General features: G+C 41.7%; 1 protein-coding gene across 2 annotated transcripts in view; it reads right to left on the bottom strand.

The window, feature by feature from the left end:
* The window catches only part of LOC114656352 (rho guanine nucleotide exchange factor 10-like protein), a 273,754-nt gene that overhangs the window by 25,283 nt on the left and 235,416 nt on the right, over window positions 1-13,055 (bottom strand). For both annotated transcript variants that reach the window (XM_051930746.1, XM_028807943.2), the window contains one exon: window positions 12,816-12,958. In XM_051930746.1, coding sequence (XP_051786706.1) covers window positions 12,816-12,958 — 143 coding nt within the window. The remainder of the gene's footprint in view (window positions 1-12,815; window positions 12,959-13,055) is intronic.

The raw sequence follows: 13,055 nt of genomic DNA, 5'->3' as shown, positions 1-13,055 counted from the left end.
AATTCCTTAACTACAGTGGCTGTCAAGGTACATAAACAACAGAACATAGTAACTGTTCTGCAGAGATAATCTGGTCAATTTATATATAAATAAAACCTCCTACATACTCTGATAGTCAATAAAACGGAAATAAAAAGTGTTTGTCTTTCTGCACTGCCTGGTACCATGTGATCCACGGCCTGATACTGGTCCGCAGCCTAGTGGTTGGGGACCGTTGAACTAAAACTAATGAAAATTAAGAGGAAATGCATCAAGGACTAAAGCCGGGAATCCCTTCTTTATGCAAACAGTTGCAGGAATCTGAACAAACTACTGAAACATGGAGTTGAAGTAGAAACCTCGGCAACCTTTAAGAAATATCTGGAAGAGATATCGGGACATCTTAGCTTTTGGCTAAACCAGGGATCCTCAATCACAGTCCTGGAGGGCCGCAGTGGCTCCAGGTTTTTCTTCTAACCCAGTTGCTTAAATAGAAAGCAATTCTTGCCAATAATTTAATTTCATGGCTTGTTAGTGCTTTAACTCTGCTTTAAGTCAGGTCATTCTCATATCCTAGATTTTCTTCCACTTTTTAAGGATATCATCCAAATGATTTGAAGGCTAAAATGGGTGAATAATTCTCAGTCATTCACTCTTTTCTCCTCACTTTCCTTCCAAGTATTTAATTAAACTCAATAGTGCATGATGAATACACACAGGTGTAAATGGTAACAAGCTAAATGGAGAAACACTGGTCTTTTTTGTCATTTGCATGTTATTGCTAATTAGGAGCAATTAAAAACCAAGAATACAGCCGTTTAAGGCTAAAATAAGTAACAAGGGTTCAAAATCTTAACGAGCGAGACAACTAAAGTGAAGCAGAAGTGTTACTTGAGCAATAAGTGCTTCTTATTAAGCATTTGTGTTTGAGCAAAAACCTGTAGCCACTATGGCCCTCCAGGACCATGATTGAAGACCCCTGGGCTAAACAAATGAGCTTGACAGATGGAATGGTCCCCTCTCACTTGTCAAATTTATGTTTTAATGCCATATAGTTACACAGTAGTCAAAATGACAGTAAGATATTGTGACTTCTCAAATGCGGGGGGCCAAGTACCTGCAATGTTACTGCAGCATTTATAGATGATCTGGAGTCACCTGACTGACAGTGAACTCTCTAGAAGCATCCTGTCTGTTCCTCGACTTTCTAAGGAGTGCTGTTCAGGGTCTTTATGTCCAGAGGCATGGTCGTGGGCTATTTAAACAAAAGTGCAGAAAGGGTCAAGAGGTCCAAGGTAATGGCGACCATCATTCTACATGAGGAGGACCTCTAGGTGAATGACAGGACTGGAAGGAGTAGCTGAAGTACTGCACTTGGTGGAATGTAGAAGAAGGCAGGACCCCTGGTGATTCATATGTCGGAAAAGACATTGCGAAGAGATCCTAGAAATTTGATTCTGTTCATCTGGACAAAGTTTTTAAGTGGGAGAAATATTTCGAGACTTATCCAAGTCTCTTCCTCAGTCTCAATTGACTGCAGGTTTCCCCAACCTTATAAACAGTACCTTTGCTTAATCACAGAGACTAGCACCATTGACAAAGGGCCAGTTGATCAGTGATATGCAAATTGTCCACTGATTAGTAGACGTGTGAACCATTCATAGAGGGTTGAGGAATGGCTGCAATCACAGCATTGTAAGATGGCGACAGATGTACCCTTAGGCCCCCTCGTCTGTTCAGAGATGGTCGTTCCTTTTTCACGTAAATGGCCTCCTTGATTCATCTCTCAAACCAGCGCTCCTCCCTGTCCAGGATGTGCACCTCTTCATCTTTAAAGGAGTGACGACTATCCTGTAGATGTAAATAGACTGTGGAGTCCTGGCCTGACGAGGAAGCTCTTCTGTGTTGTGACATGCGCTTAGCCAGTGGCTGCTTGGTTTCCCCGATGTACAATTCACGGCACTCCTCCTGGCACTTAACTGCGTAAACTATGTTACTCTGTTTGTGCCGTGGGACCCGATCCTTGGGATGGACCAATCTTTGGCGTAGCGTGTTTTGGGGTTTGAAAGCCACTGAGACCCGGTGTTTCGAGAAAATGCGCCTCAGCTGTTCCGATACTCCTGACACATACGGGATCACTAAGGGTTTTCGCTTAGGCAGTGGATGTCCTTCCTCTCTCATGAATCGCTTGGAGCGTTCTTTAGGTGTCCTCCCTGCTTTGACAAAGGACCAGCTGGGATATCCACATTTACTCAGGGCCTTTTTAACGTGGTGTTCTTCTGCTTCCCTGGCCTCTGAGTCTGTGGGAATGGTGTTAGCTCTGTGTTGTAGAGTCCTAATGACACCTAGTTTGTGCTCTAGTGGATGGTGAGAGTCAAACCTTAGATACTGGTCCGTATGTGTGGGTTTACGGTACACATCCACTTTCAAATGTCCCCCGTTGACAATGGAAATTTCACAGTCTAAGAAGGCTAGCTTGTTATTTTCCATATCCTCTCTGGTGAACTTGATGTGCTTGTCCACCCCGTTGATGTGGTCTGTGAACTGTGGTACCTCCTGAGATCTGATTTTCACCCAGGTGTCATCCACATATCTGAACCAATGGCTCGGTGGTGTTCCAGGATAGGATGATAGAGCCCTCTTTTCCACTTCTTCCATATATAGATTGGCTACTATAGGTGAAACAGGGGAACCCATGGCACACCCGTGCTTCTGCCTGTAGTACTGGCTTTTGTATATGAAATATGTGGATTGAAGACACAGTTCCAAAAGCAGGCACACTTGGTCTGCGTTGAGAGAAGTTCTTTTACTGAGAGTGGGGTCATTCTGTAAGGAACGACCATCTCTGAACAGAGGAGGGGGCCTAAGGGTACATCTGTCGCCATCTTACAATGCTGTGATTGCAGCCATTCCTCAACCCTCTATGAATGGTTCACACGTCTACTATTCAGTGGACAATTTGCATATCACTGATCAACTGGCCCTTTGTCAATGGTGCTAGTCTCTGTGATTAAGCAAAGGTACTGTTTATAAGGTTGGGGAAACCTGCAGTCAATTGAGACTGAGGAAGAGACTTGGATAAGTCTCGAAATATTTCTCCCACTTAAAAACTTTGTCCAGATGAACAGAATCAAATTTCTAGGATTTCCTCACCTGGATTATTGAGCATGCATCGAGACATTGCGAAGAGATGACCACAAGTCAGATAGCCCGTAATCACCCTAAGTGATCATTCAAATGGGACGACACAAGGTGAGGCGAGACTTGCCCTGGTGTTTAGCAGTGAATTTGCAATTTTGGGTGGCAATCCTCATCAGCCCCATAAGCAGAAGAAGTTCACATATGCATGCTAAAGTTTAACAATCTGCCCGTTGTATGTTCTGATGTTAGACAAATACACCCGGCTGCCTGAGGATTTAAACCTGCACATCCTGTGTGGTCTCTCTATGTGTGTAGCTGTCTTCTCCATTGCAGGCTCATTACAATATATAAACTAATCATTAAGCTTCATTTAACTTGTCTTAATCTGCTCCTGAACTGAAAACATCAATTATAGCTTAAGATTGTCAATCAATGTCAAGTCTTTGATTCAGTTCTGTTTTATCTCATTCCATCTTTCCATAATTATTTCACATATTTGTTTAACATATGAGTGGAAATGGCACACTGCAACTTGGAATGTTTAAAGTACACAGAATGGAGGAAACTGGGGGTGGATTTTTTTTTACAAAGAAACCCTGTGGGCGGGGCCTTTTGAGTGGCACATTTTGCCATCCATCCATTTTCCAACCCGTTGAATCCGAACACAGGGTCACGGGGGTCTGCTGGAGCCAATCCCAGCCAACATAGCACAAGGCAGGAACCAATCCCGGGCAGGGTGCCAACCCACCGCAGGACACACACAAACACACCAAGCACACACTACGGCCAATTTAGAATCGCCAATCCACCTAACCTGCATGTCTTTGGACTGTGGGAGGAAACCCACGCAGACACAGGGAGAACATGCAAACTCCACGCAGGGAGGACCTGGGAAGCGAACCTAGGTCTCCTAACTGCGAGGCAGCAGCGCTACCACTGCGCCACCGTGTTGCCACCATTCACTAAAACATTTTTTAGTAGGTTGTTCACCAAATGTGTATTCTCAGAGAATCGTGTCCATCTTTGTGAAATTACAATAACCAGAATACAAGACGGAAGCAGAAAGGAAGAAATCACTGAGCTGAGGTTTGTATGAGCTGCTGCATTATAATTTAAAACACTGCCATCTCAAAGCATACAGGAAACCATGTTCCACCCTCCTGTACTGCAAATGAAGTCCTCTGGTAGTAAAGGTCATCTCATTTCTGTAGACCACAGCCATGCCTAGATGTTCCACATTTGTCGGTTTATAATATTTGCTGATGTGAAACATAATTCTGATACAAATTACTGTTCTAAATTTGCCATTTTTTTTTTATCCTGCAAGGCAAATTTCATAAAATTTTTAATAGCGGGCCCATCTAATTATCAGTTTCATAAAATCGTATTTCACGTAGCTTTCGGCTAAGAGTTTTCTCTTCCTGTCCTCTTATTTTGTTTCATTCTATTTATAAGTTTCACCTGGAAGTTAGCAAACTCTAGTGATGCATCCCTTTGTGCTGAAATTACTGTTTGATAGCCTACCCCGGGCACACTCATCAACTGCGAAAAAGAGAGCTTTGAGGCCCAACTCCACACTACGCAAGGGGAGCAATCAAACAAATAAACAGCCATCTCTCCTTTTGTTTTTCATTTTTCATTTCTAGGAAGTCAGCCTGAAGAAAGTAATCAAGCACCTTGTTTACAGAATCTTTTAGAATCTCCTCGGAGAGTCACAGGCAGGGCGGCTGATTGAACGGTCTTTACGGATGACACTGTAGTTGTGTCCTGCTGGACTGGCTACTTTGAGCAGCTGTTTTAAGCTGATCCTCTGGCTAGGACGTTGGTCATTTCTGGGTCTACAGTTCTTGAGGCCGATCCTTTAATTAGCTGTGAACCACCCAACGACACTGAGATGGCACAAGTGGTGAACAAGATGAGGGTAGGGAAGGCTGCAGGGATCTATGGTTTCCGGAATGAACTTCTCCAGGATAGTGGTGAGGCTATCCTCTTGGCATTGCAAGCAATCTGCCACTCAAGGACCCCTTAGCATGATGTTGCCACCACCACGCTTAACCACTGGAATGACATTGCACAGGTGAGTTAGCAGTAAATCCTGCTTTCTGCCTGTTGTGAATTCCATGTTTACAAAGTATCTTTATGGTGGTAGTCAAATGGAGAGAGGCCTGTACACCCCGAGGACATGTTCTACCATAAGTTTCTTTCATCTACTTTTAAATTTGAACAGTAGTTGCTCCGAGTGCTATCCAAAATTTTCTTCAGTTGTACAACACTGCTTGATTCAGTGGTGCACCAGAGCCTTAGAAATGGAATTGGAGCTTTTCAAGATTGGCATACCGTACCCTCATTTAGCCTTCTGTAATTTATATTGAGTTTTGTATGATGTGCCTCAAAAACCGACATGGTAGCAAATTCACTCTGATACTAAGGGTCAGGCTTGCTGTATATTAGACAGAGACAACCTAAATCAGGACTGATTGTTAACGGATGTATTCAAAACAGGGCTAAAACTTTAAATGAGATAAACTAACTTAGGGACAGGGGACATTTTTCACACATGAAGATCACATGTAATTGCTTTGAACACAAATGAAATAAGAAGCATCAAGCTCTGGTGCAGTTTTTACTCTGCTCTATATTTACGAATATAAAAGATGCATGAAAAATTTATTGTAAAAATAAGCAATAACGCAGAATACAAAAAGGGGTAAATACTTTTTCATAATACTGCACACTAGGTTCAGCTGGTTAGAAGGATGGCTGGTGGTACTGTGTGCAGTGTAAATACCTTGTAACAGATCTTACTTTGGGCAGCATGGAGGCACAGTGGTAATGCTGCTACCTTGCAGTAAGGAGACCAAGGTTTGCATCCCAGGTCATCCCTGCCTGGAATTTGCATGTTCTTCCTGTGTCTGCGTGGCTTTTCTCCAGGTGCTCCAGTAAAATTGGCCCTCATGTGTGCTTGGTGTGTATGTGTGGGTGTGAGCGTTTGCCGATAGATAGATAGATAGATAGATAGATAGATAGATAGATAGATAGATAGATAGATAGATAGATAGATAGATAGATATGAAAGGCACTATATAATAGATAGATAGATATGAAAGGCACTATATAATAGATAGATAGATATGAAAGGCACTATATAATAGATAGATATGAAAGGCACTATAGATAGATAGATAGATAGATAGATAGATAGATAGATAGATAGATAGATAGATAGATAGATAGATAGATAGATAGATAGATAGATAGATGTATTAATCCCCATCTATCTATCTATCGATCTATCTATTTACCAGCACTCATTCACACTAGGTCAATAAAAAAAGTCACCAAGCAGCCTAAGGCTGGTGTCACACTACACACTGCAAAAGCTAATGTCACGCTACACAACTTTTCCAGATTTTCAGTTGTAGTCTTCATTTATATAATCTTACAGAGCTGTGGAAAGTCACAAATTGTGTCTGTGAGGGCCAGTCATGTAGTGTGATATCCCCGATTACTCAGTCAAAGCGCTATATGCCTCTCCACAACAGTGCCGACACCCGAGCTGCAGTATTTATCAAAGTTAAAAGGGCGCGTGCTCTGAATAGTGAGGTAGCACCATTTACGTAACTGAAGTGGCGCATGCTCCCGTACCTTTTCATTACATCCTCACCAAGCCACGTGGTGCATGATACGAACACAAAGGGGTGCCATTTATGTAACTGAAGTGGCATGCGTTACAGACCTTTCAGCTTCCCCTCTCCTCTGCCAGTGCTCTGAACAGTGATGGGTGCTGTTTTAGTAACAAAAAAGCATGCACATCCCAACCACATAAGCCCCCCCCCCACCCAGTCCCAGCCTAGGGACCCATATGTGCTTCAATCTTTCAATCTGCACTGTCTTGTTACATATAAATAAGTATTAGATGCATTTTTGCAGTACCTAAACTAAAATATTACCAGGAGACTTGTTTACTATTTGAGACAGGCGGTATCACACTCATGCCAACCATTAAAAAAAAAAAAAAACACACAAGGTGCTTTATTATCTTTTTTTTCACAATTCATTCATTGTGGAATGAAGACTAAGGCTCTCCATGCTCAGAAGGCCAGAGCTTGATGTGTTGGGAGAAGGGGGTTTGCAGCAGGTCACTGTAATGAAATCCAGTTTCATTATTTTTTCGTCTCCTTTAACCAGTAGGAGTGAAGCCGTCAAAGATTCCCATCACAGCCCACAGCTGCGCTAGAACCCAAGAGCCACTACACACATGCTGAGACAATCCCAATCTGTCAATTCGCTGTGCAGGAAGCCAACAAATAAAAAATAAAATAAAATAAAGCTTGTCATTCTGTGGCCCACAATGGCTTCTCATTCGTTCAGTCGCTGGCAACAAATTAAGATGCCAAGAGCAAAAGCTCTCCTAGCATCTCCGCTTCCTTCCTCTCAGCAGCTCATTCTCAAGACATCGGTGAACACCGAAGTACTTAATCAGCAGCCCAGCAGGCGGAAAACCCAAAAAGTATTCTGCGAAAAACCCGACTAGCCCTCTGCGCAGGAGGAACAAGTCCCCGCTACTGAATCAAATGCTTGTTGGTACTTCATTGGGTTTTTTTATTTATTAATTCATTTATATATTTTTCACAATATTTGCATTCTGGAATGCATTTCCCTCATGGCTTTTTTTTGGGGGCAGGCCACTATGTAAACACCTTCGCACATGGAAGACGTTCTCAAAGATTTTGCTTGGCCAGAGTGATCCCAGTGGAAAGAAGCAACAAGAAATTAACAATTGGCAGTGGTGTCCCCTCGACTTTCTCGTATACTCAGATAAGGGGATGGATATTTGTGGAGTAAACCGCAAGACAAGGATTAAATTTTTATATTATGTACATTAAAGAACCATGAACAACAAATCAAATAAATCTTTATATATAATCTTCATTTGGATCTTGATCTTTGTTTGTCCGCGAATTCACTGCCTTGTGTGGTGTTCCTGCTGTGTTCAGTAGAGGGCAGTAGTGATGGAGGAGGAGAGGAAGTGAGGGGGAGGATCGTTGGATGAGGTTGGAGTGTGGTGATTAAAGAGGATTGAACTAAAGGAGACTACATACTATTTGTACTGGCTGAATACACAACACCTTGGTTGTTACTTTGGTTTACAAACACTGTCGATAGCACTCTTTGTGTTTAGATCTGGCATCGACACCTGCTTCATTATCGAGACTGTGGTTTTTTGTGTTTCTATCGACCGTCGTTGGCAGCACTTCATCCAAATCGAATGTTCACTCACTTCTTGGAGTCGGCAGTCAGAGTATATAAGTCGGACACACTTCTGTGATTTTCCATCAGTCGGCGTTTGGAGTTCAAGAAAGAAGCATTGGTTCTTCCTTACTCTTTGGATTGCCACAAAGCAACCTGTGAGATTGGAGAAAGGTTGAGAAGAGATCGTGACAGGAAACGACAGCGTCATGAAAACGAGACGGACTGTGAACGGAGAGAAGCAGAAATGCTCCTCCACCACCACATAATTACTATTCGGACAGTGATTCCAAGTGGGCCGTTCCTATCGAATCAATGTCCAAGGGTTTTGTTTTGTAATTTTGTTTCCCTTATAAAAAATCATAATGCTGTGCGACGAAGGGCCCAGTTCACAACTGGCAGCCGCGTTTAAACAGGGAGCCCTTCACAGACAACTTTAACACGCGCAACGTAGTTGGACGCACATGGCTAGTTATTAATATATTCAACAATTATTATAAAATTAAACTTTAATAAATCGGACTCTGCAGCTGCATGAATAAAATGTATTTGTACCATTTCTAGTTAGTGGAAAGAGCTGAAACGTTGATAGAAATCTACATTTTGTTCCTAATACTTGTATGGAAAATTTGGTTGACGTAAGTGAAAGTGTCCTCAAGTCATTGTGTTTACACACACACGCACACACACGCGCGCACACACACAGTACATAATTCCAAAAATTTTATTTTCAGACTCAGGGAGGTCTAAAATGTTGAAATTCATCAAAATCTCGACTTCAGATCTTTGGACGATTACAATACTTTCCCTATACTACGTATATGAGAAAGTAAAAATTATAATAACATTTAACAAATAAAAGGAATAATTGGTTATTGTGGCAAAAAGTCACTTTATCCTTGATGTCAGCGCCAAACTGGCAGCCATTAGGATCACAAAGACAGTTGACTTTTTTTCCTTTTTGCCAAAGAAATGAAGACTAGTGTTAAAAGAAGAAGGATGGAAAGTAACTAAAAAAAAAAAAATAAAAGTGCCTTCCAAGTCAGCACTTATGACTAATGGAGTAAAAATAACATGTGGCCAGGGTAGCTCCTATCACGGGTGGCATCCTAATATCTTCTTTCAGCACACATTATACAATAATAATAATAATTACTTACATTTATATAGCACTTTTCTACACATTCAGAGCACTTTTGATAGACAGTAGTGGAGCCACTTCAGCCATCACTAATGTGTAGCATCCACCTGGATGATGCGACGGCAGCTATTCTTGCGCCAGTACACTTCCCTACACATTAGCTATTACATGGTGAAGAGAGGAAACAAGTGGTTAGTCAATAAGGGACGGGATGTTTAGGGGCCAGAATGACCAGGCCATGGTGGGCAATTTAGCAAGAACATTAGGTTACACCCTACTCTTTTTTCAAAAGATGCCCAGTAATGTTATGATCACAGAGAGCCAGGACCTCAGTTTTATGCCTCATGTGAAGTCAGGCACATCACTTGTATGCATCACTGGTGTATTGGAATCCACACAATGACCTCAGGGTAAGCATCCCCAATGGCCTCACCTTTTTGCTTTTCCAGTAGCAATCTAAGCTTTTTCTTGTACTTGGGGGTCCACATCAATAGTAGGTTGGACTGATCTCAAAACACAAAGGGACTACACAAGAACGGGCAGAGCAGGCTCTTGTTCCTTAGTAGACTAAATTCCTTTAATGTGGGAAGTGACATTCTTCACATCTTCTACAACTCTGTGATGGCCAGTGTGATTTTCTACACTGTGGTCTGCTGCTCCATTAACTTCAATTCAACAGAGGCCCACTGAATCAACAAGCTAATTAAAAGAGCAGGCTCAGTTATGGGACACACTCTGGATCACCTTGAAGGCAGTCAAGGAGGAGAGAAGGAAAACAAAACTGAGTGCCATTATGAACAATGCCGCACATCCTCTCTCTGACACACCAACACTGAGAACTTTCAGCCAAAGAGTTTAGAGGTTTTCTTTTCATTTTTTTACATTTTTTCTCTTTTTTAGTCATTGTGGTGTGTGCTCAGACCATACAGTGCGTGTGTATATATTTTTATGTATTGTGACAATAGAGGGCACTATACCAGAGCTTAACCCGACACAGACAGACGCTAGTGGAACACTTATAAAAACAAAAATGTTTTTATCTTTCTTCACCTCTTGGGAAATGCCTCCTGGAAAGCTACGTCTCCCTCCTCCCAACTCTGGCTCCCGGAGTGGTGACTGCTGGCTCCTTTCATTACGAAGTACTCCAGGTGCTCGTTGACCTATTTCTGGCAGCACTTCTGGGAATGGCGGAAAAACCCGCCCAGGAGGGCTCAGCAGCTGTTACAGCACCCCCAGATCCCAAAAGGGTTGTAGATAACTCCAACTCCCATAAAGCCCTGCGGGAACCACTGCAACCCATGGGGGCTGCCATGTAACGTCCTGGGGGAGATACTGTGCTGCCCACGCTTGCTCCCCCAGTCCCCTCAGTGAAGAGGCATCCCGGCCGGGGTCCTGACAGTATCTAAAGAGCTGGTGTAAAAAGCCCAATTTCCCCCTGGGGACAAATAAAGTTAGTTCATTCATTTGTTCTCTTTCTTTCTTTCTTTCAACGGCCGCAAAAATTCAAAAGAGAAAGGCGACTTCGATTAAAGCTCTAGAGGCCTGAAAGGCGATTTCGACTACAGCTCGAGGCCTAATTACGCATTCATTCAATACACCTATATCAGGTTTGTGGTGCTTATACTTATTACTATTCCATATTGTACTGGAACATCCATCATTCAATATTATACTATAGGCCTGGAAAATTCATCAACTAACAGTACAAGCCTGTACAGTAATGAGTAAAGCGGACTAAAATCATTACAAAAAAACTTCTTAGTTTCTTCTTCTACTTTTCGTTGATTTGTATTTCTCATTTTTTCCCTTTTACTGCCATAGGCCTACATAATTATAAAATATGGCAATTTTTATGCACGACACAAAATAAATTAAGCTTAAAGACTACATGTGTTTCCAAATTCAAAGGGCATTCCCTGTCAAACTAGCATTCGCCATGACTATAAACAAGTCACAAGGACAAACATTTGACATGGTAGGAATATTGCTTGCCGAACCCGTTTTCAGCCATGGTCAATTGTATGTGGATTTTTCAAGAGAGTCAGAAGGGCGAGTGATGTGAAGCTGCAAGTTAAAGATGGGCCACATCAAGGAAAATTACTACCAAACAGTGAGAGTGTCTTCACAAAAAATGTAGTCTACAGAGAGATTTTACAACTTTAGTTGCATACTGACAGGCCTCTAGTATACAAACAAAAAACGTTGTCATAGATAGCATGTATTTTTTAAGTGTACGGTATTTTTCGCCGTGAGAAAGTCATACATATCTCAAACCACTTAGTTAATTATCATTACTTACATCACTTTCTTATTTATTTCTTACTTATCATTTGTTCTTCATACACTGCTGACACAAACTCATGCCCGTTTCATCTTACGTTGTCGAAACGAGCTTTTTGTCTATTAACAATATTAATTAAAGAGTGATAAATTAGTGATAATTAGTACATCAGAGCACATAAAAATGTCATAACCAGTAAATTGAAACAATACAAATACAAAATGACATCTGCAGAGAGCTACGTTTAAATCCTGACCCGATCAGTGTCTTTGTCAAGTTCAAACATTTTTCTTGTGTTATTTGGCTGCTCTAAATTGGGTTCAGAAAAGTGGGTCCCTACCTTGTAATTGACATTGTCTGAACTGGATGGGCTCTGGCTACCACGGCCCTGAACTGGATTAAACTGGTCTGAAGACTGACGATTGGACAGATACTATTCTTCGAGTCGTTCTTAGACTTTCAATGAGAAAACTAATACCAAGTGTCAAGTATATACTCAATCTCATTCCCATGTTGACAGCAAAATTAAGAAAGATTTAGATGTTCATCACTTGTGTATCCCACCTTGGGTTGAATTTGCCTTATTATGTGAAGGAACAAGTACTGTTGGGAGTGAATGAACCCAACTCAAGACAAGGAGGAACCAAAGGTTTGATAAAATGACCATTGCGGGTGCTTTCTGAGTCATTTTAGGCAAGTTTGCTTTTGTTGTGCACACAGCATGCATTCACTTGGCTTGTGTGCCTTTTGGAGTAAAACATTTTTATGGAGTCATTAAAGTAATTTAGTCTGAATACTTAAAATTTAGAGTGAAGGAAACCACCAAACCATGCTAGTTTAACCAGAGTTAAAATCTGGGAAAAAATTCTGACAGAAAGCAAAAAGAAATATAGCAAAGCTTACTTACAAAAAATCCAGGCAGTAGACACATGCCATAAATAACAGTCACTCAGAGTGATAAACAGAATTGACCGAAAGGGCAGAAAGACAATTGTGAAAGACTTCAGTCCAAAGACAGCTTACCTCCATCTCCAGAGAGGTCATGTCAATGACCACCACCCTGTTTCCACAGGAAGCCCAAACAGAATCTTCCAAAGCTAGAAGTGCTTGGACGGGTTCTGATCCAACAGTCACATAGCGAGCAGATTCAGGATCCCATAAGGCATCTGGTGTTGGCAAAAAAATGTTGTACATACAAGTCAAGTAGAGTTCATAGTTAAGACTACCCCACCAAAGCCCTTACAATCAGGACAGACAAGACAG

Source organism: Erpetoichthys calabaricus, chromosome 8, assembly GCF_900747795.2.
Source record: "Erpetoichthys calabaricus chromosome 8, fErpCal1.3, whole genome shotgun sequence".
Classification (NCBI taxonomy): Eukaryota; Metazoa; Chordata; class Cladistia; order Polypteriformes; family Polypteridae; genus Erpetoichthys; species Erpetoichthys calabaricus.
This window is presented reverse-complemented; position numbering and strand designations above follow the sequence as displayed.